Source organism: Pleurodeles waltl, chromosome 9 (genome assembly GCF_031143425.1).
Source record: "Pleurodeles waltl isolate 20211129_DDA chromosome 9, aPleWal1.hap1.20221129, whole genome shotgun sequence".
Classification (NCBI taxonomy): Eukaryota; Metazoa; Chordata; class Amphibia; order Caudata; family Salamandridae; genus Pleurodeles; species Pleurodeles waltl.
The window spans coordinates 961953070-961976685 of record NC_090448.1 but is presented as its reverse complement, the minus strand read 5'-3'; the positions used below and the strand labels follow the sequence as shown (position 1 = coordinate 961976685).

Genomic DNA, 23616 nt, shown 5'->3' with positions numbered 1-23616 from the left:
AATCCAATCCACCCCACTTCAGTCCAATCCGCCCTACTACAATAAATACAATCCATCCCACCCCAATTCAGTAAATCCAGTCCACCTCACTCCATTTCAGTCTTATCGCCCAACTCCACTCCAGTTTTCCCACTCCAAACCACCCCACTTCCCCCAGTCCCATCAGTCCAATTCAGTCCCCACACACTAATCTAATCATTCCACCTCAATCCACCCCACATCAGTCCACCTCACCCCTTCCATTCCACCCACTCCAATCCACCACAGTCCACTCTATCCACCATACTCTACCACAGTCCAATCCACCCCACTCTACTCTAGTCCATTCCATCACACTACCCCAATCCACTCCAGCCCACTCCACCTTCTTCCACTGCACTCCACTTCACTCCATGCCACCCCATTCTATGATAATGTACTCTCTGTCACTGAACCAATAAACTCTACTCCCCTCTACTCAGGTCCACAATGCTGTACTCCCCCACTCCACTCTACAACACTTTACTCCAACAAATCCACTCTACGACACTACTCCTCCACTCCATACTGACACTCCACGCCACTAACTTATAGCCATGCTGAACAGCAGCCACACTGGGGTACAATATGGCAAAAACACATTGCCAAGCCAATAACTCTTGTATAGGTGAGACCTATTTGCTTTGCCAATGGTTGTTGTACTTACATTGTAGTCCTGACTTTGGTATGTCTCATTAAATTAATATTGCAGTATAAACAGTAAATACACCACAATTTAGTGATCTATGTTTATATTATGTAATTGGGTGTGCCACCTACATTCCCTTTGAAACCTACTGATATTTGATATTGCCAGACTCCAGATATTCACAGCAACATTTCCTTGGTTAGCATTCCAAGACCTTTGACTAGCCATCTGAGAAACGCAACAAAATACTGAGCAAATGTATTAAAATGATAATACCTCTAAATGCTTTACTATAGATAGAATGAGATGTTTATTTCGGATTGGAGTAATACATGGCCCTGAATGTACCAGAAAATATATTTTGTACAGATGCACAAAGAGACCAAAGAGAAGAACCTAACATTGATTTTTGTTTAAAAAAGAGTTCAAGCACAGAGGTGCACAAAGCATCTTTGCAGAAAAAGGGCTAATGAGCTCCTGCACATTTCCGATACACCTTCCCGTGCAGACACTGTTCTATGCATTATCCATAGGTATCCGATTATAGGTGCAGTGGTACTTGTGGTCATTTTTAGAAATCTTCCTAGGAATTTTTATTTCTGTCCCCAAAAAGTCAGAAATCTACTGAAATTGTGAAAAAACAGACTATGCATAGGTTTCTAACTTTTAAAAAGAAGTGCTTGAATGGACCCCATTATTGGGAAGGAGCAGCATTCTTATTGTGCAATAACGTTTGTCAGCATGTTTTTACGTCTTATAACTTGAATAGTTTGCTTCATTATGCACATAACCCATATTTATTACTGGTTATGTAAGCTCAGAGGTATCAAATTTGAAGATGCTACTGCTTTCATCTAGATTTTAAATTAGGATAGTTTCAAGAGGGCAGTATTTACTATTTTTGTTGGAATCACTTGTTTGAACTAATGATCCCATTCTTTTGCTTTTAGGATATAGAGTTATATCTAAAATAGGTGAAGGAACATTTTCTGAAGTCATGAAGATTCAAAGTCTCAAAGATGGAAACTACTATGCAAGTAAAAAGATGAAGCAGCACTTTGATAGGTATGCAGTATATTTCTTTGGAAACCGGTAAGATACAGCATATCATAAATGCCTGAACGTTCGTTATTTGTTGTAATGACTGTATACCCATTGACTTTAAAATACTGGGTTCCAAATGCCATGCAGGCTCTTCAAATGGCTTCAACATCATTAGCAAACCAAAAAATGAATTTTCAAATCAGAAGAAGATCGTAACGAAAGAATCATACTGCCAATTATTTGATGTTAGCCTTTTAGTGTACACATATACTGTGAAAATGGATTTACATGGGTGGCAATTACCTCAACATTAGTAGCTCTAACACTCTCCACATCCCTCATTATTCTGGACAACTGCAAGCCAAACAACCACCAACATATGATCTTATGCAACAAATTTCTCTCTACCTGGTCATTCAACAATACTCTCTACTCCCCAGCATGCTCTAATGGCAATCCCCTGAATCCCACTGCCCATTCACCATCAAATCAAATCAAATCAAACAAAACTTTATTCGGCTTTCAACGAGCCATAAAAGTGTCAAGTAATAGCACATTGGTAATAAATATATATAAGAAGGGTTGTACATAAAATAAGTAAGATTATAAGACACATCCTTAATTCATTCAAGAACAGATATATATAAAACTTGATAAATATACATCGGTGCAAAGACGGGTTCAATTGCAGTGCTTTTTTTTTTTTTTTTGGGGGGGGTAAAGAGTTTGCCAGGAATTGCAGATTTTCAAGTAAGGTTAATTCAGTACACCCATAGACTTCCTTACAGAGAGTACTGTACATAAAAAATTTGCTAAAATTCCACATATTTCAATAGAGGATAAAATCTGTAAGCTAAAATACGCGTCGCGACACTTGCGCATATTAGTTGATCTTAAAAAAGGCAGTAAAAAGCGTTTTCTTGGTATATCATAAAATTTACGAAAGAGGACCACATGCATTGTAGATTGGGGAGCTTTCGCATCACATGGACATACTCTTAAGACTGTACTCCAGTCACACATAATCGGAAAAGTTACTAGCCGGTGGAAGATATTTAAGCGGAATCTTGTGAGAACAAATCGATGTCGGGGATTTACCACGCTTACTAGGTAGGGCTGGACTGCGTCCGTCGACAGAATTAGTTGGTTAAACATTACTGTTGGTTTTTTTGATTCCACTTCCCATCTCTGATCGTCCAAATACTTCAAAGTCAGAGCCCTCAAGTCTCTCCTGGTTATTTTTTCCAGTGATTGTGGGTTTAGATAATACGCTTCGCAGCCCATATTTTTGAAAAAGGTCATGATATATTTTAGCCAGGGAACTCTATACGAGTGTGTTAGATTCATACAATCGGATAGTATGGCCTGGTTTAGTCCGGTATGCTCAGAGGTCCACACTTTGTGCCATAATAATAAAGGCTGTATCTTGATTAAATCAGTTACAAAGTGGACCACAAGTTCCGAATGGCTAATATATGATGACGTGCTCTTTGGTGCCATTAGTAGATATCTCAGGAAGTCATTTTCCACCAACTGTATTGCATGGCAGTTAGTGTACCCCCAAATGCATGCTCCATAGGTAGCCGCCGGGATACATTTGGCTTTGTAGATTTTTACCATGTTTGACGGAGAGATTCCCCCTAGTTTTTTGGAGAAAATCTTCAAAGCCGCCGTTGTTTTAATAATCTGGTCTTTTTTTGTTTTCACACAGTGAGCCCAGGTGGCCTGTTTGTCAAACATTATGCCCAAATATGAGAAGGTGGGAGCTATCTTCACTTTGTCCTCTTGAATAGTAGTTTTATAGGGCTTACTCCGTTTCCTGCCACAGTTCATTATAAACGTTTTCGAGCGGTTAACTGGGAGGCCCAGGGCTGTCATGTAATTTATACAGGAGGTTAGGAGTTTTTGGAGGGCTAGCGGTGTCCTGGCCATGAGTACTGCATCGTCTGCGTAAAGGAGTGCAGGGACGGGGCCTGTTACCTATTTGTGGGAGATCTTTACATTTGTTTATCAATTCATTTTCTAGGTTATTTATATATAATGAAAATAGTAGTGGTGCTAAAACACAGCCTTGACGCACCCCTTTGTATATACCAAAAGACTTAGTGCATTCCCCTCTCATCCCGTACCTTACACTTGCTCCACACCCAGTATACAGTTCTCTTATAAAGTGGACTATTGTTGGTTCAACTCCCATACTTGTTAGGATGTCCCATAACTTTTCATGCAGGACACAGTCAAATGCTGAGGACAAGTCTATAAAGGCCAGATGCAAATTACCCTCTCTAGTCTTCGTATACTTCCCCACTAGAATAGTCACCATCAAGCTGTAACCCTATAAAAATGCCATCTAACATATATATGTTAGCTGATTCCACTGACACCCAACTATCCTATCCAAGACCCCTATCACAAAATGCACTTATTTGCCTGATGCATTGCCTACATTCCTAAATCAGATTTGCGGTCAACCTTATTGAAGCCTGCATCTTAAAAGCCAAATGTGATATACACTATTCACTTTGGAATTCTCTTATTGATATGGTAGTCTCCCCACGTGACGACAGTGACCATCACGCTCTTTGTATATCTTTCTCAACCTATACTTTTAATTGTAACTCACTAACCAAGCGGGTGAAGGGTAGTACCCTAGTTGTAACAAACGATTATAAAAACGTGAGGTGGAAAATGGTGGCAGATGATGCAAATTTCCAGGCATCTATATATAAAGTAGTGATATCAAGGCTTCTCCCCCTGAAGTACATTGACTCTGTATCAGTTGACTTGATCAATTTGCATAATATCTTGGTAAACCAGTTAAGGCCCTATTTTCAGGTAGCAAGGAGGCGGGTGGAAACAAGGGATAGATCTTTGAGGTGATTCTCTAGCTCCTGCCGACAGGCTAAACCACAGCTTTTGGGAGCACTGATGGTAGGGAGCCATCGAGAGATAAGAGTTACCAGGACTTCATACAAAACAGTACTGAAAAATGCTAAAAAAGAGTGGGAAACTAAACATTGGAATGCTTTGGTAGACGCTCTTCCAGAAAAGGACTCAAAACTGTTTTGGAAATTAGTGGCAGATAAAGGACCTCTGAAAACGCGGAGACCTACCCAGTAATCCAGCCAGCACTCTGGGTGTCACATTTTGGAAATGTGTATAGAGTGGCTCAAACTAGTAGTACCATTGTTCCTCCATCTACCGAGGGGCCCTCCCATCTACCTACTTTGGGGTTAGTTATTCCACCTAAATTTGATCTGGATCCTTTTTCCTTAACAGAAACAACTTTGGCTCTCCAAACGCTACATAGAGGAAAGGCCCCTGGGTTAGATGGTATCCCAGGCGATTTGTATTTGTCCCGACCCAGAACCTGGTCCTTATATTTAAATACACTTAGCAACGAGATTTTGATAGGCGGCGGGTTCCCCTCCACATGAAAAGGAGCAATCCTAATCCCTGTTTTTAAAAAGGGCTCAAGGGAACTACCAACCAACTATAGGCCAATAAGTCTAATCGATATTAGCCAAAAAGTTTTCTGCAAGCAAGTCTTGACTAGACTGCAGGCATGGATAGAGGACTCACAGATCCTTTCCGATCTTCAGGCAGTTTTCAGGAAAGGAGTGAGCACAATAGTTCAGGCTTTTAGGCTCAATCTCCTTTGTTGGAAATATCTGACACTCAACAAGATCCACTTGTATGTGGCCTTCATCGACCTAAAAGCTGCTTTTGACATGGTCCCAAGGGACTTATTGTGGAATGTCCTTGAGACCTATAAACTTGACAAAGAGATGCTGAGATTGATCAGGTGTCTCCACGAGGGCACTCATGCCCAGGTACGCTGGTATCAAGGCGGAGACTTGACAGAAGCCATACCTGTCGACATGGGGGTCAGCCAGGGGTGTGTCTTGGCCCCCACTCTGTTTAATCTCGTTATCAATGGTTTGGTCGACCAGCTGATGAACTGTAACCATGACGCCCCAAAGTTAGCAGGAATTCCTGTCCCAATCTTAATGTTCGCGGATGATACCATATTGATCTCAAGAACCCCAATGGGCCTCCAAAACGAACTCAATGCTTTTTCTAAATTTTGCATCAAGAGGGGCCTTGAGATAAATCTTTCTAAGACCAAATTTATGGCATTCAATCCACACAAGTCTTTTAGGGGGAAAATGACTCTAGCAGGACAATTGGTAGAGAGAGTTAGTCAATTTGACTATCTGGGGATCAGACTATCGGATGACCAATGGTGGTTGGCACAGATTGAGAAGAGTTTGTCCATCCTCCGACCCAGGTCAGTTGTGATAGGGAGTAAAATTGTTAATATCTCAGAATGAGAAATCTCACCTGCCATTACAGTATATAAGGCAGCAGCAGTGGCTGCTTCAACTTATGGTGCTGAGTTATGGGGGCACTGCAACCCTAGTTGTTTGACGACGGTGGAAAACCGCTTCTTGCATATTTTTTTGCGATTACCGATGAGTACTCCTCTCACACCCCTTAGATTTGACTTAGCCCTAAACGAGATCCACAATGAGATAGGCCTTAAGACCTCTTATGCACTGGGTCCGTCTTTGGACATCGAATACTTGTCCCCCTACCAAGCAGCAGTAGCTGAGCTTTTAGCAGACGGTGGTGTATTAAAAATCCCTTGGCTTAAATACATTAGCGATATGTGGCAACTCATCAAAATGGAGGAGGTGTGGAGAGATCCTTGTAATTTAACAAAGGAAGTAAAGGCACGAATAAGTCGGTGCTACCGGGAGTTTATCTTGGTGCAAACTTGAACCAATAAGGTCCATGGTAGCAGGACGCTACAGTTTCTAGACCACAAATGTAGCCCCAAGTTTGAGGCCTATATGGACAACATCAATCCCCCCTATGTTAAAACCCTTTTTATTAAATTTAGGCTAGGGATTTTGGCACTTAATACATTCACTGCAAGATGGAGCAAGGTGGATAACAAATCGAGCTTTTGTAATTTCTGCCCTCAGCAACCAGAGACACTCGCACACTTTATGTTTTTTTGCCCCAGATATTCGGCGTCTAGGAAGAAGTAAATTATCCCTCTATGTAGACTAATGGGATAAGGAAACATAATATGTCCCTGCGAATTCTTGCAAGTGACACAAGTGATAAGGTAGTTTTTGCAGTCGCAAGGTATCTACAAAGCGCATGGGCTACAAGAACCTGAGAAAATGCTGCTGATTGATTGGTATAGCCATAACCACTTTAGGCAAAATAAGACTACTCTCTGCAATCAAGACAGGAAGGCTTAGCTTTTAAAAAAGAAACTCTGATGTTAGTCTTGTATTGTTGTTATAATCCTGTGTATTAACAATTCATTTTAGATTTAAATACTTTAGACAGAAACAGACCACCATGTGTAACCAAGATAAGATAGGCTCACAGGATTTTAAAATTTGATATCCGCCCTGCATTGTTTTTACAATTGAGTTTTAACAATTCAACCCAGTAGAAATGTTTGCACTTTTTAATGTATTATGTGGAACCCTTTTTCTTTTATCTATTTAAAACTTTACTGTATGATTATGGTTTGCTGTTTATTGGATACTTTTATGGCTTTTAGCCAAAATAAAGTTATTGATTGATTGATTGATTGATTATTGATATACACTATCCTTCTCCTTTGGTAATTCTCAACCTTTGGTGCATAGTCATTGAACATTTAATCTGTTTAAGTATTAAAGACATCAATACACAAACTCCTCTGTAAGTGGAAGACAACCATACAAAACCTCAGAGGTTTTAAACAAACTCTAAACATTCTAACATCTACCATCTAATCTTCCAAATCCTTTTATTTTCACAATGTAACCTGCTCACTACACTCCCCCACATCTGGCTCACACTATCAATAGTCCTTTATCAACTTATCACATACCCATTACTAAGCACCTCCTTCCTCCTCCATCTCCTCTACTCTGTCCTCAGTCTCCTTGAACCCTGTACCTTCTCAGCTCCTGCTGAACGCATACACCACGTTGTTGTCCTGTAATGCACATCCTCCGATGTCCCCAAATCAATTAGCCCCTAGCTCGATTCCCTATAATTATCCTGCCTTACATATTTGTTAAATCGTTGCTTAAACAAGGCACCTACCCATCCTGCTAAATAATTTGTATTATAGGTCCATATTTCAGGGAACAGTAATAAGCATATGCTGTCACATAATTGTAACTATTCTCAAAAGTTCTGAATATCTGGTCTCCAAGACGCAACTTTGAAACAATATAGTCTTCATAAATATTGTGGCAAAACTATTGTAGCCCTAAATATCAACTTTGCTTCTTATTGAGGAAAAGTATATACATTGACATCTTATTAGCCTATTTATTTCTCTGGTAAGATTACGTTCATATGATGATTTATTCACAGATAACTTTATCTTAGGCTCTGAGGCCATTGGGGGACCTTTCCTTCATAAAAAGATCTCACATAAAGTTCATACTCTTAGGCTCAGAAATTCCTTCAATTGCCATTTTTAACCCTTCACTTAAGTAAGCTGTTCTTGCAATCCAATGCATACAACCTTTCGCAAAAAAAAAAAACATATCCCCGTTCACGTTCCAAGGCAATATACCTTAAAGTGGAAAAACAAAAGATACTATATTTTTATCAAAATAGACCTTTATCAATATTAGTCAAATTTGACAGCAGACAAAAAGTATGGTATGAGGTTATTACGTAATCTATGATAGATGACCCCAACCTACACCCCAACCTACAACAATGAGGACGGTTGGCAGGCATAACCTGAGTCTACTGCTAATAAAAAGACAATCATGTTCCCTTAGAAAAGCTAAAATTAACATGCCTTGCTAGTATCAATTCTGACAAATTTGGTCTATTAGTGTATCAAAAGCTTCCTCTCTTTCCTTATCATAAAAGATTGTAATTACATGATTAGTGACTTTAGTGTTAAAATCCATAACAAAATTATATTAAAGTATACAAAAAAGTGATGGTCAGAATGCTTGAATTAATGTTGGCAGTTGCTCAAGCTGCATCCCACTCCATTGTTATTTTGCAGACCATGCTACCTCAGCTTGGACTCAGGTGCATGCAAATCAGTCTTGACCCTGCTTAAATAGGAAGAGTGCAGGCCAAACTGCCAAACCAGCATCTCCTTGAACACAAGCAACCCGGGACCAGTTTCACCCTTCTTATGGGCTCATCAGTCGGTTGAAGTTTGGTTCCACTTTTTGTATACTTGAATTGTACAACATTGTATGGTGAATTGAACAACATTGTATGGTGACAGGTTTCCTGTTAATTGGTTTGAGATATAAATGACAATATAAATGTAATCAGAGAGATGTTGTTGTAATGCGTACCTACCCTTATTAATAGGCCACAAACCCCCACTAGGTCCAGTCAAGGTCTCAATAAATTAATCCTGGATCAACCTTTAGTAGCTTGGCAATTAGCAGTTAGGCTTAATTTAGGAGACAAGTTTGTAAAACATTTAATATCAACAAAATAAAAATTCCACACCAATTTATAAAAGTAGATTATATTTTTATCTTTAAAATGACACTAAAACGACAAAGGGCCAGATGTAGCAAAGGGTTTTTCCCATTCTGTGTCAATGGGAAAATGTGTTCGTACATATGGCCCAAAAATCCAATAAAAGAAACCGGAGATATGAATTTTTTAAAGATTAAGGCCCTCATTATGACCTGACCGCCACATCGGCGAGGCAGTAGGTCCATCGCAATACTGGTGGTGAATACCGCCAAATTATGACCATGGCAGTGATCCCTCCCATTGACAGCCAAAGTACCACCTGAACCGCCAGTGCGGTCCGCCCACCGACCAGGGCGGTTGACTTCTTCAGGCTGGTGGAACACCATTGCTCGCCCACCATAAAATGACATAGCAGACCCACAGGCTTTCTGGGGCGGGACCACCGCCACGAAAAGCCTGGTGGAAACAAATTATATAAAGAAGACCCTCATCTCCAGGGACACAGAGGAGTCCGCAGACGTGCATGGATCCCGAACTTGAAGCCCTGCCAATGCTGTACCATGCAATGGCAGTCCAGAAGCAGCAACGCCGACAAAGACGGTGAGTACAGCCGCCTAGCACACAAGGGAGGGAGGGGAGAGTGACACACCCACATGCACATCACACACCACATACCACACACTGAGAACAAGCTGCAGAGAAGTCCAACAACAACATAAGCCAGAAGTGAAGAAAGCCAGGACATATACCTTTGGGCCAACCACTGTGTTCCGGTGGGAATAGCGTGCATAATAAGATAACTATATACACAAAGGTTCATTGGCCAGTCCAATGTTCAGTCCAGTTCATAGGGCAACGTCCAAGGCCCAACTTGACTCCTGACAGGCCAAGTCACTCTACTGGGCAGCGACATCAGGATGATAGTAGGCAGGCACCTCAGGGGACGGGATGGTGGGGAGGTTTGGTTGATTTTCTTGGGAGGGGGGGTCCTTGGACTTGGGTTTGGGAGGGGTGGCTCCTTGCTCATTTGTTTAGGGGGCGGAGGTGTGGGCTTGGAGCGGGGGGTCGGAGTGGCAGTCTTGTGCCCCTTAGTGGCAGGTTTTGCAGCGGGGGCATGAGTGAACTGGGAGCTGACGGTACTGGGCTGGGTAAGCAGGACCTTCCTTTTATGGGCAGGACGGGGGAGGAGGAGGGAAGAGGTCAAGGCAGGCATATAAAATTGTCTTTGGTACTATGGGGCGGGTTGTGGGAGGAGGCTTGGGAGTGGAAGCAGAGGGAGTGGCTGTAGGAGGAATAGGTGTGCTGGACTGGGTTGCATGTGCATGTACAGTGTCCGTGTGAGGTGGATGGCTGCTGAGTGTCTGAGTGGGAGTGTTTATGTGTTTTAGGAGGGGGGTGGGCAGGCAGTGGGAGAGGACAAACAGGACATGTGTATGAATGTTGTGGTGGTGTCTGCAAGTGAGATGGGTGTGCTGCATGTGGTTGTGATAGTGGTGACTGTGTATGTGGTGAATGGGGTGCTAGTCTGCGTGTCTGCTGTTGTGTTGACTGTGGGCAAGGTGGTACAGGTGCCAGGATCTGGAACTGATGATGCAGTGCTTGCAGGTGTGAGTGCTGATGTGGCTGTGAGGGAGGAGGAGGAGGAGGAGAAGGAGGGGGCGACCGTGGAGGCAATGGGTGTTGTTGTGTGTGCATCTGTGTGTTGGCTGTGTGTAGGCTTGGGGTGTGATCTGTGGTGCCTTTGCTAGTCAGTATGAGTTCTGTCTGTTATATTGGGTGCATGCTGGTCTGATTGTGTGCTTGGGATGGGTGGAAGGAGAGGGCTTTGGGACTGGGAACAGGTAGTTGGAGGGGGGATGGAAGAACCAGGGACACTGACTGCTGTTGAAGAGGAGGCCAGAGCCTGAAACGATCTCTGTAGGGCAGCCATGCCACTGTGAATTCCCCCCCAGGTAGAAATTGCATTGCTGCATCTGGGATGCCAGCCCCTGGATGGCATTCACTATGGTTGACTGCCCTACAGAGATGGATCTCAGGAGGTCAATAGTCTCTTCAGTAAGGGCAGCAGGGCTGACTGGGGCAGGGCCTGGGGTGCCTGGGGCAAAGGAGACACCCACCCCCCTTGGTGAGTGGGCACGGGCAGCTCATTGGGGGGCTACTGGTAGGGTGGTGCTGGTACAGGGGGTTGTGGAAGATGATGTAGCTGGGGTGGTTCCAGAGGGGTCCACCACCACCAGGGAGCTTCCATCAGAGGAGGAATCGGAGTCGGTAGTCGTAGCTCCTGTTTCCCCCATGGTGCTCCTCTCACCCTCCAACCCACTGGTCCCCACAGCGTCGGTGAACTCTGCCTTCTGTGTCCCGTGGGCTGCAGCTCCCACACTTGCCTGCTCCTTTGCCAGATGATGCTAATGCACACAAGGACAGGATGAGAAAAGGCGAGAGGGTGGATGAGAAAGCACAGGGTCCATCACAACAACAGCAGCACATATGGCATACATATCACAATCATTCCCTGGGACTAACACTGTGCAGTATGAACCACAATACCAAACCATTGCCTGGGAACAACAGCAGAAACAAACTCAAATACTACTACTGCACACCTACTGAGACTCACTAAGCCATATCTGCCATTGTATGCCAGCTACTTGCCAATACCAAATGTACATACCTCTCTACATTGTAAGCAGGACTCTCCAAGATCAGATAAACCGACATACTGGGGCATCCACTGACTAGAAACTTGCACCCATTCAACATGACAGACCTCAAGAAAGAATTCCACACAGTGTGTACTCACCCCCTTGTGGCTGCTGTGCTACCCTCAAGTGCCCATCCAACTCCGGATTGACCACCACCAGTATGCAGGCCATTATGGGGGTCAGGGTCCGACGGGCACCCCTCCCTAGTTGGGAGGACGTCCCCTACTGGGTCTCTGCGGTCTTCCGGGCCCTGCGCTGCAGGTCCTCCCACCTCTTCCTGCGTTGGGTGCTCTGCCGAATGTGTACCCCCAGGGTCCACACGTCCTTGGCGATGGCACGCCACAACTCTTTTTTCTGATGGGCGTTGACCTGCATAGGGAACACAGACGAAAGGACACCATGAACTCAACACTCCATTCTGTTACAGCAATGGCTTACATAATGCATAGATCCCACATTAACCTCACACATGACTCATACCTCTGAAGACACATTGCATGCAGAAAAAATACGCTACCCAAATGACACACTGCTAGCACACACATACATCTCCATTCAGCCATGTTGCATCCAAAGTACCCAAAAGGGGCTCACCTGTTGATCTGAAGGCCCATACAACTGTCCATACAAGGGTAGGATCCCATCCACAAGCTTCTCCGATTACTCCAATGTGAAGGCTATCCCCTGTAGCACAGGCCATCGCGGGTTCCAGACACAGGACACAGCAGCACACGCAGAGGAGATGTTGATGTGTTGAGAGTCAGGAATCCAGTCAAGTGGGATAGAGAAAATGGCGGTCACGTCCGTGGCGATGAACACCGCCACCGCCGGTGGTGATCATCATTGGTTCCTGTGCTCCATAGACCTCCATTTTAACCAAAGAGTAGTTGCACGGCGGTGCTGACCGCCTTCTGCCATGACGCCAAACGCCGGTGGAGTGAGGTCACTTCCACCTGTCCCTGCATACAGGACTGGCAGTTGCCAGTTCCTAAAGCAGGTACCCATGGCGGTCAATTTAATGTGCGTCATAGGTACCAATGGTACACACCAAGGCAATTCCAGTCCACTACAACTTTGCTTTGCTTGTAGACTCTGCCACTCAAAATAGATCTCATACCAGTGCACTGCTTGCAGACGAGTAGCTGACAGGACATTTAAAATGAGATACTAGTAATCACGACACACGACTCCGACTATATCTGTGGGACACAATGGCTAATGAAAAGTATTGGTATTATGAGGAAGCCCGTTTGCATGTAGAGGACACCAGTGCATTTTACAATCTTGTGGGAGTATATTGGATGTGACTGCTCTGTGTACTGTGATATTGTGTGTCCATCCCTCCTGTAGTCACACACTTCTCATGTTTGGGTTACTAGGAGAAATGGCACATCATACTGACCTATCGTCTGGACAGGGCCACAATTACTGAACTGTGTCAACAATTGGAGGCATATCTTATTCCTGCTATCCGTAGCACTACAGCAATACCCCCTGCAGTACAGGTCCTGTCAGTGCTCCACTTCCTGGCAAGTGGTTCTTTCCAGGTGACTGTGGGCTTGGTTGCAGGAATGTCACAGGCAACGTTTTTGAATGTGCTTAAAATAGTTTTGATTGCCTTGCTGACACGCATGAGCAGCTATATCTCATTTCCCCAGAGTGGAGATTTGCCCACTGTGAAGGCTGGATTCAACACCATGGGACACATACCACATGTGATAGGGGCCATTGACGGGACCCATATTGCCTTGGTCCCTTCCAGGACAATTGAGCATGTCTACAGGAATAGGAAGAGTTACCACTCAATCAATGTCCAGATGGTGTGCCTTGCAGATCAATACATCTCCCACATTACTGCCAAGTTTCCTGGATCTGTGCATGATGCCTATGTGTTGAGGAATAGCAGCATCCCACAGGTGATGGCACCACTACAGAGGGAGAGAGTGTGGCTCATAGGTGAGCTTGAGTTTTCACCCAATGTATGTCACTGTATGCCTCCTGAAGTCATATTCTGTGCCATTGTACATGAGTAATGTGTGTCTCTCACTACTTCCAGGTGACTCCAGCTACCCAAACCTGTCCTAGCTGTTGACACCAGTGAGGAATCCAAGGACAGGGGCAGAAAATCTGTACGATGAAGAAAATGGGCGTACCAGGAGGATTATTGAACTTACTTTTGGGCTACTGAAAGCCAGGTTCAGGTGCGTCCATGTAACTGGTGGATCCCTACTCTACGCACCTGGAAAGGTCCGCCAGATAGTGGTGGCTTGCTGCATGCTGCACAGTTTGGCCCTCAGACGCCGTGTGCCATTCCTGCAGGAGGAGGGTGAAGAGAATGCACCTGTGGCAGCACAGGACACTGAAGACAGTGATGAGGAGGAGGAGTATATGGACAACAGGACACATCTGATACAGCAGTACTTCAAATGGCACTCAGGCAAGACAGAAGGTCTGTAAATACTGTCATTACAGTTAGGTGCTGTGTGGCTGCTATGTTGTTCCAAGCACAAATGTGTGCACTATGTGACCTGACACTGTTCCATCTGTGGTCAGTCGGGCCAGTGTTATGGTGAAAGTGAACAAGCTTATTCTGATGGATACAACTACCTGTGGATTCCTCCCCTTATGAATTCTCCCAATGCGCCAGCATTCAATGGAAATGTTCTTCCTAGCACCTCACATCAATGGGGATGTCACAATAGCACAACTCCGCACGCTACTCCGTCTGACGTCATCAGAGCCATAAGACGTCCTCGGCAGCGTACTGACGTCAGTTCCCTTTTTTCCACGGCTTTGGCGCCAAGGTTTTTTTCCTACCTCTTGGTAGTTACTGTTTTGAGGGAATTGTTTTAGAGAGCTACAATGTCTCCACCGGGATTTAAACCTTGTAGCGAGTTCGGGGGTCACATGTCGGTGACAGATCCGCATGAAAATTGCCTTTGGTGCTTGAGCTCGGATCACCACATTGAGGGGTGCGTGTCCTGCCAGCGGATGAACCCGAAGGCTTTGAAAGAAAGAGAGGCAACGTTTTTCTTGGCAAAAGCTAAGAAATAGCAGAGAGGTCACCAAAGATCAAAGGCAAGGGACACTTTGTCGCATAGATCCTTGAAATCTCATAAGCGACTCCGACTACATGAATCACAACGTTGTTCGCCCTGAGATCAGTCCTTGTCTCCGAGATGGCGCCACACGGCGTGGGAGGTCAGCCCTACAGTGTCCTCTCAGTCTCAGAGTCCACAGGCTTCTCGGGTGCCAACTTTAATTGAGATCTCCGAGTCCTCGGAAAGCCCAATGGCTCATTTTTCTCCTGCACCCACTCATGAGTTAAATGTACAAGCATCGGATCCAGTCCAACCACCTCAAGTGAAGCAAGGGTTTCCTGCCTTCCAGCCTCAGGGGGCAGATCCATCTCCATTCCTCAATGCTATGTTTAACATATTTAACAGACCTATGGCCCCCTCGGTGCACCTGCTGATCCCACGGGTTCGTTGCCATTCACACTGGGGTCGCCGGCGCCATACAAGCAGGCCCCATTTGTACCCTTTCTTCCATGTAAAGGTACTGGTTCGGCACCAATGACATCGCCACCTCTACCCTAAATGATGGTGCCAGCAGTGCTAACTGAGTCGATACCGTTGCCGGATGGATCCCGATCAGCACGGAGTGTGGATTCGCCTCCTTCTCCGCCAGAGCTATCTTCTACTTTGAAGTTGACGTCGGTTAACTCTCTGTCGACGCCGCGCTTGGAGTCTGGACTGAGATCGAGAAGGAGGGCCTTGAGACTCTTAGAAGAGCAAGAGTATCGAGAACAACAATTGGAGGATGGAGAAGTTCCAGAGCTTACAGGTGAATTTCAGGGCCTAGACTCTGCTAGTGGTTTGGATACATCCCCTGAGTGGGAATTTTCATCCCTTGGAGGTGAACTCATGGCAGAGGCAGCTTCTTACCTCAGGCTGATGAAAAAGGCTGCTGAATTTTTGGACTTACCACTTCCTGCATCAGAGACGAAAACAAATATTTTAACTGAGGTATTGCATCCATCGGCTACATCTTCTGAGCCTCTCCTCCCTTTCAATAATGCCCTCACTAATCCCATTTTAGAAATTTGAAGGAAACCTGTTACAACACTGGCGGTTTCCAAAACTGTGGCAAGGAGGTACAGAGTTGCTCCAGGAGATCCTCAGTTCTTATCACAGCATCCAACACCTGGGAGTTTGGTGGTGCAGGCCTCTTGTTCTGTGCGGTCTGCTCCTGGTTCATTCCCTACTACTCCATCCGATAGGGAGTCTAAAGGATGGAGTACACAGCTAAGAAGTGCTTCTCCTCTGGTAGCATGGCCTTGAAATCTCTAACTGCTACATGTGTGATGGGGAGATACATCTATGCCCTAATGGACATAGCAAAAGCAGTTCTACCGAAATTGCCGGAGGATGTGCAAGGACACTTTAATGAACTCCCTCAGGACAGTCAAGCAGCAGCAAAGCAGGTCATCCAATCGGGTTTGGACACTGCAGACTCAGTTGCTAGAGCCATGGGCACTTACGTAGCAACTAGGAGGCATGCGTGGCTCAATGGTTCTGGTTTCTCCTCTGATGTTCAGACTACCCTTATGGACCTCCCTTTTGATGGAGAAAAGCTGTTTGGGGCTAAGGCAGACTCACCCTTGGTAAGATTTAAAGAAAGCAAGGCTACTGCAAAAATCTTTGGTTTTGAGGCATCATCATCTGCAACCTTTAGATCTTTTCGGAGATTCAGAGGATTTGGCCGTGGGTCGTATTTTGGTAGAAGGCTACAGTCCAATGTTCAGCAGCCTACCAACCCTCTCTATAGGTTTTGTAGGGGCCTGGGAGAGTTACACAGCAGGGAGCCACACAGCAGCCTTCTGCTTCATCATCAACCTCTGGGGGAGTCCAACAAGGAAAGCAGCCCTACTTTTTACTCCATATACAAGCATGTTTTACCCATAGGGCGGAGGCTATTATATTTTCTCCACTAGTGGGAGTTAATTACATCAGACTCTTAGGTGCTGAGTATAGTGGGAAAAGGATATGCCCTTCCTTTTTTGGGAGTTTCCTCCCCCCTTCTCTCCCCGTCATTCATTTTACACCAAAGAGCATCTTCTGTTGCTTCAGCAGGAGGTACATGCCCTTTTGTTAAAAAGTGCAGTGGAGTTGGTTCCGGAACAGGAAAAGGGTCAGGGGTGTTATTTAAGGTATTTCCTGATTCCCAAGAAGGATGGTCGATTGAGGTCTATCCTGGATCTGAGGATTTTGAATTGATTCCTCAAGCAGGAGAAGTTCAAAATGCTGACCCTATCACAGGTGCTTCTTGCGTTGAACAAGCAAGACTGGATGGTGTCTATTGACTTACAGGATGCTTATTTTCATATCCCTATTCTGAAGTCACACAGGAAGTATCTCTGGTTCATGGTAGGTTTGCAACACTACCAGTTTGCGGTTCTTCCTTTTGGTTTTACTTCAGTACCTCGGGTCTTCCTGAAGGTGATGGCAGTGGTTGCAGCGGACCTCAGAAGGAAGGGAATTTCTGTATTCCTTTACCTGGACGATTGGCTTATTAAAGCCGGGTCCCCAGAGCTTGTGCTGCATCACTTGCAGGTGACAACCCAGTTGTTGTTCAACCTGGACTTTACGGTAAATGTGCCCAAGAATCACCTGGAGCTCTCTCGGCGCCTCCTGTTCATAGGGCAGTAATGGAAACACAACATTGAATCTGACCTATCCTTCTCCACAGAGGATTCAGGACATTTAGGCAATGATTCCAGTGTTTCAAAAGGGAGCCGCTGTTTCAGTCCTCCAGGTCCTATGTCTGCTCGGTCTGTTTGCTTCCTGCATTCTGTTGGTCACTCATGCACGTTGGCACATGAGGGCTCTCCAGTGGTGCCTCCGCAAGCAGTGGTTTCAAAACAAAGGGGAACTCGAGGAGTCCATAACAATCTCCAGAGACACTGCAGTGGATCTATAATGGTGGACAGCAACCTCTCTCAAGGAAGGACGTTTTGTCTTCCACTTCCAGTGACCACAGTCATAATGGATGCTTCCACTCTAGGGTGGGGAGCTCATCTTGGGGACCTGGAGATCAAAGGCCTTTGGTCTCCAGTAGAACAGATGTTTCACATCAATCTGTTAGAATTGCGGGTGATACGTCTGGCTCTCAAGGCCTTCCTCCCGTCCATTTGCGGTCAGTCAGTTCAAGTCTTGACAGACAACAATACCGCAATGTGGTCGTACCTTCTCTGGAGAGAGGCTCTGCGGCTCTGGTCCTGGGTACAGGACCATCTTATTTGCTTAGTAGCAAACCATCTGGCCGGAGTTCTCAACGTATGTGTGGACAGTTTCAGTCGGCATTTTTTGACCGATCACGAGTGGGGTCTTCATCCGGATTGTAGTTCCTCACGTCTTCCGGATGTGGGGAGTTCCTCAGATAGACCTGTTTGCCACTCGCGAGAATGCACACTGCCCGTCGTTCTGCAGCCTCTTGTATCCACCGCAGGGGCATTGTGGGATGCATTTTAGCTGTCTTGGTGCGACCAACTGCTTTACGTGTTTCCTCCCATACTCTTGATTCCTCGAGTTCTGAGGAAGGTTCGCCAAGCTCGGGCTCAGGTCATTTTAGTAGTCCTGAAGACCTTCTTCAACTCTCATTGTGCCATTCGCTCTGTCTCCCTCACAGGGTAGATCTCCTCTCACAGTCGCAGGGGCAGGTTCTACACCCCCACCTCCAGAACCTGCACATACATGCCTGAAGATTGAACAGGGCAATCTGAGTTCCTTTTCTCTCCCTTCAGAAGTGGAAGATGTTATCTTATCGGCCAGGCGACACTCTACCAAGACTATCTAAGCCGGCAGATGGGCAAAATTTGTTGCTGGGCGTGGAGAGAGACAAATTGATCCCCTAAAGGCCCATTTATATGGTGTTCTGCTTTTTGCTCTTTCTTTGGCACAGAAGGGTTACACAGTTGCGACAGTGAAAGGCTATTTATCAGCGCTGTCGGCTTTTCTTTTCCTTCCTGAGCAGCCTTCCTTATTTAAGTACCCTACGGTTCTTAGGATCCTTAAAGGGTTAACTAACAAGTTTCCTCCTACTCTGTTTGTAATGCCTCAGTGGGATTTAAATTTATTTCTAACTTTTTTGATGCGTTCACCGTTTGAGCCTAAGCATACTTGCCCGATGAGGCTTTTAGTTTTAAAAACTGTATTCCTAACAGCCATTACGTCTGCTAGACATGTGAGTGACGTTCAGACTCTTAGTGTGAATCCTCCTTTTACAAACTTTCATGCTTACAAGGTGTTGCTGAAAACCAGGGCAGCTTTCCTTCCTAAAGTAGTTACTCCCTTTCATCTAGGACAATCTATAACACTCTCGTCCTTTTACCCACCTCCTCATCCTTCGAAGGAGGAGGAAAGACTGAACTGCTTGGATCCAAGAAGGGCTCTGAGTTTCTACATTGAGAGGATGAGAGACTTTAGAATTGATGATCAACTCTTCATTGGATATGTGGGCAAAATGAAGGGCAAAGTCGTCCACAATAGAACTCTTTCAAGGTGGGTCATTCTTTGCATAAAGATTTGTTATTCGCTAGCAAAGAAGGTTCCTCCTGAAGCTATTGGGGCCATTCCACCAGGGCTAAGTCAGCCACTTCAGCTTTAGCTGGAGGGGTACCAGTTGTTGATATTTGTAAGGCAGCAACTTGTGCTTCTCTCCACACTTTCGCAAAGCATTACTGCTTAGACTCGGAAGTTAGGAGGGATGGCCATTTTGCCTGATCTGTTTTGCAGGACTTCTTGGTTTGACCAGTCGGGCACCCACCTCCGAGTGCAGGACTGATTTGGGATCCTATTCAGAAGATTCAGGTAGTTGTATCCATCAGAAGAACAAGTTACTTGCCTTCGGTAATGCTTTTTATGGAGGACACAGTAGCTACCTGTGGATTCCTCACAGTCCCTCCTGCCTCCCCATTGCCTGTCTGGTCATACCAAGACTTTGATTACTGTCTTAGTTAGAATGTACATTTTTGTTTAAAAAAAAATATATATATATATATATATATTTATATAAACAGAAACTGTATTTTATATATATTATTTATTTAAATATATAAAAAAAAATATATATATATATATATCCGCACTTGGTCCTGCATGCTCGACTGCTCCTGAACGCCGGGGGTGCCGAACATGACGCGCGCCTACGTGTCTCGAATCCTCACTTGCCTTCAATCATCAAAGAAGGTGAAAGGCACTCCAAAAGCACTGTGAAATGTTTTTATTTTAGTTAATGGCGCGTAGCGGGACGCGTTTCGGCATTACACCGCCTTTGTCAACCTTGCGGTCGACATATTGAATTTCACATTTATACCTCGAATGTGATCACATGATTTCAGAATTATAGTCTGCACTTACTAAAAAACACATCCAATATAACAATCTGCTCAATATGATTGCTAACCAACATATTGTGATGGAAAAATTCTGAAAATACTTTTCATTTAGCATTTAGACACTTATAAATAAATAAACAGTGCCACGAAAACACCCAATGTATAACGATACTCAACGGTTACACAATGAAAAATTTGCTATTGTTAAATCATAACACAATTTGGAATTGTGTAGCATGAAATAAAATAAAATACATTGAATAAAATAAAATGAAACAGTGAATCACGAATAAATACAGAATTTATTCTAATAGCTGCATAGCTTTACACATAATTACAACATATGCTTCAATGGCCTAATATCCTACTATATATGCATTGATAATTCTTCAGGTATATTCAACCCATTAGGTTTCTTAGCATTTGACTTAATTCAAGAATAAATATAGAATTAATTCTAATAGCTGCATAGCTTCACACGTAATGACAACATATGCCTCAATGCCCCAATATCCTACTATATATGTAGTGATTATTCTTCTTGTATATTCAACCCATTAGGTTCCTTAACATCTAACTTAATTATGTATTTGGATTCCAACATTCGCAATTTTAATTCTCTATTTTCTCCTCTAATATCGTTGGAAATGCCATCAATAATACTGATTTTAATATTGTTAATATTATCTGTGTGACATAAGTCCATGTGTTGTGCGACTGGATATGTTTCATCATTATTGTGTATAGCTCCAAGATACTGTACAATCCGTTTATACGCCTGCAACTTAGTACTACCCACATTCATTTTTGGGCAACTGCACCTTAAAATGTATATAACATATTCGCTTTTGCATGTATGATGTCCCTTAATGGTATGAAGAACGTTCTTTCCTTGCTTTAAGAATTTCATATTATCCCCATTTTTAAACACTTTACATTTCGAACATTTGAAAAATCCATCTTCTTGTTTCAACCAACCTTGTCGCATATGATCAGTCCTGATATCACTTTTGACTAAAATGTCACGCATAGACCTACTTCTTTTATATGTTATTAACGGAGTGTTAGATAACGTTTTGCCTATGACCGGATCACTCTGTAATATGTGCCAGTGCCTGCGTAAAATGTTTCTAATCTGATGATGTGCAGTATTGTATGTGGTAATAAATCTAACCACACTAGATCTTATTTCTTTCTTTTTTGTCAATTTATCACTGGAGTTAAACAGAAGTGAATCTCTAGACCAGCCATGGATTTTCTTAATGGCGCCTGTAAGGGGTCTGTATGTATAACTTAGTTCTTTCAATCTTGTTTTTATTTCACTCTGAGTGTTATCAAAAAACTCTTGAGTACTGCAAATTCTTTTGGCTCGTAAAAATTCACCAAATGGAATACTCTCCTTAAGCGGAACGGGATGGGAACTGGTCGCATGCAATATGCTGTTACCTGCGGTTGGTTTACGATACATAGTGGTTTGTAACTTATCATTAATGATAACAATCTTAACATTCAGAAATTCAATTTCACGTGTGTGAATATTCCAAACAAATTCTAAATTTAAATCATCGATATTGATCTGTTGGATAAATGATCTAGCACTGTCCTTGTTGCCTTGCCATATAACAAAAATATCATTTATATAACGCAACCACAGGACAATGTGTTGATTCCATTGATCTAAAGGGAGATTGTTAAGTACATGTTCTTCCCCCCACCCCATGTACAAATTCGCATAACTTGGAGCAAAGCAACTTCCAATTGCAGTCCTGCATTGTTGCTCAAAAATCTCATTATTAAAAAAGAAAATTTTGTGATTCAAGCACCAATTAATCATTTCAATTAACATCTTGCTAGGCTTGTAAAATTTAACAGATCTTGCTCTTAAGAAGTATTCGATTGATCTAACTCCCTCGTTATGAGGGATACTAGTATAGAGGCAGAGACATCTAAAGTCATGATGAGCATATTGGGTTCCCAACTTACATCGAATATTCTTTGTAAAAATTCTGTGGTATCTTTAAGATACGAAGGTAAACGTGTCACAAGGGGTTGCAAAAATACTTCAATATATTGAGAAACAAACTCAAAAAGACTTCCTTGTATGGCTACTATTGGTCTTCCTGGAGGTTTTTGGGCATATTTATGAATTTTGGGAATCAAATAAAAGACAGGGAGTTAAGGATAATCAACCTTTAAAATCATCAGTGTTAATAAGTCCCTGATCTTTCCATTCACACAGTTTTCTATCAAAGTTTTGTTTCACTATAATGGCCTAATTAATATCTACTCTCTTATAGACAGTTGTATCATTAAGTTGTTTATATGCCTCTTCCATATAGTCATTAACAGCCGAAATTACAGTATTACCGCCCTTATCTGAACTGCGGATAACAATTTCTGAATTGTTCTTTAATTTCTGGAAAGTACTAACTGTGTAACTGGTGGGTTTACGTTTAAAATTGTGACTATTTAAATTCTGTAACCGCTTGAATTCTTAGATTCATTTTCAGAGACTGATTCATCAGGTCACCAATATAAGGTGGGTTTGTTTTCGATTTAAGTTTTAACTTTGAACCTCCTTCCTGATCAACAGTTACCCCTTCATTCTCTAATGTCTGTATTATTAGAGACTCATCAATGGCAATAGAGGCATTCTCCTCCAATTCCCACAATTCTTTCACTAAGGTGATATCTTCTATCAACAGATTAGATTTGGTACCAGAACTATACAGTAGAGTAGAACCATACCGTTTATCGCCTTTCAATTTATGTAATTTCATCAGTTTCAATTTTCTAATAAAAAGAAACAAATCAATTCTAGCTTGGACATAATTGAAATGATTGGTATCACAGAACGACAAACCCAAAGACAAGTTCTTAACAGCTTCAGTATCCAATTCAACGGTAGAAAGATTAACAATGGTCCTGTTATCGTCTAATAGTGTTTGTTGCTGTGTGTCATTTTCACTTGTCCTGTGACAAAACTTTCTTTTGCCTCCTTGTCTATTCTTCCTCGATCTCTTGCTCTTGCCCTGCTTCTGCCTCTCCATAGTCTGTGATTGGTTCTGCGATCTTGTCGCACAAAATCAAATTCTTGTTGTAAGGTGGTGTGGGATCTTACTCTGATAGCTTCATCAAGATGGCAAAAATGTAATTTTATTGTTTAGATCTGACTGAGTCGACCTACTGGCATGGCTAAATTTGCCTTAACACATCCCTCTCTTAACCTAATCAGGGGGCACCTGTTTGTCTGGGGCTGCAGGAAATTGGGGAGGTCCTGTTGCTGTCCCAAATTTCCTTCTCTCCTTTGAAGTCCA

General features: G+C 43.4%; 1 protein-coding gene across 2 annotated transcripts in view; it reads left to right on the top strand.

The window, feature by feature from the left end:
* The window catches only part of MOK (MOK protein kinase), a 401862-nt gene that overhangs the window by 117844 nt on the left and 260402 nt on the right, over positions 1 to 23616 (top strand). The window contains exon 2 of one of the 2 annotated variants that reach the window (XM_069208354.1): positions 1618 to 1732. In XM_069208354.1, coding sequence (XP_069064455.1) covers positions 1618 to 1732 — 115 coding nt within the window. Of the gene's footprint in view, positions 1 to 1617; positions 1760 to 23616 lie in introns of both variants that reach the window. The other variant, XM_069208353.1, reaches the window with a different exon arrangement.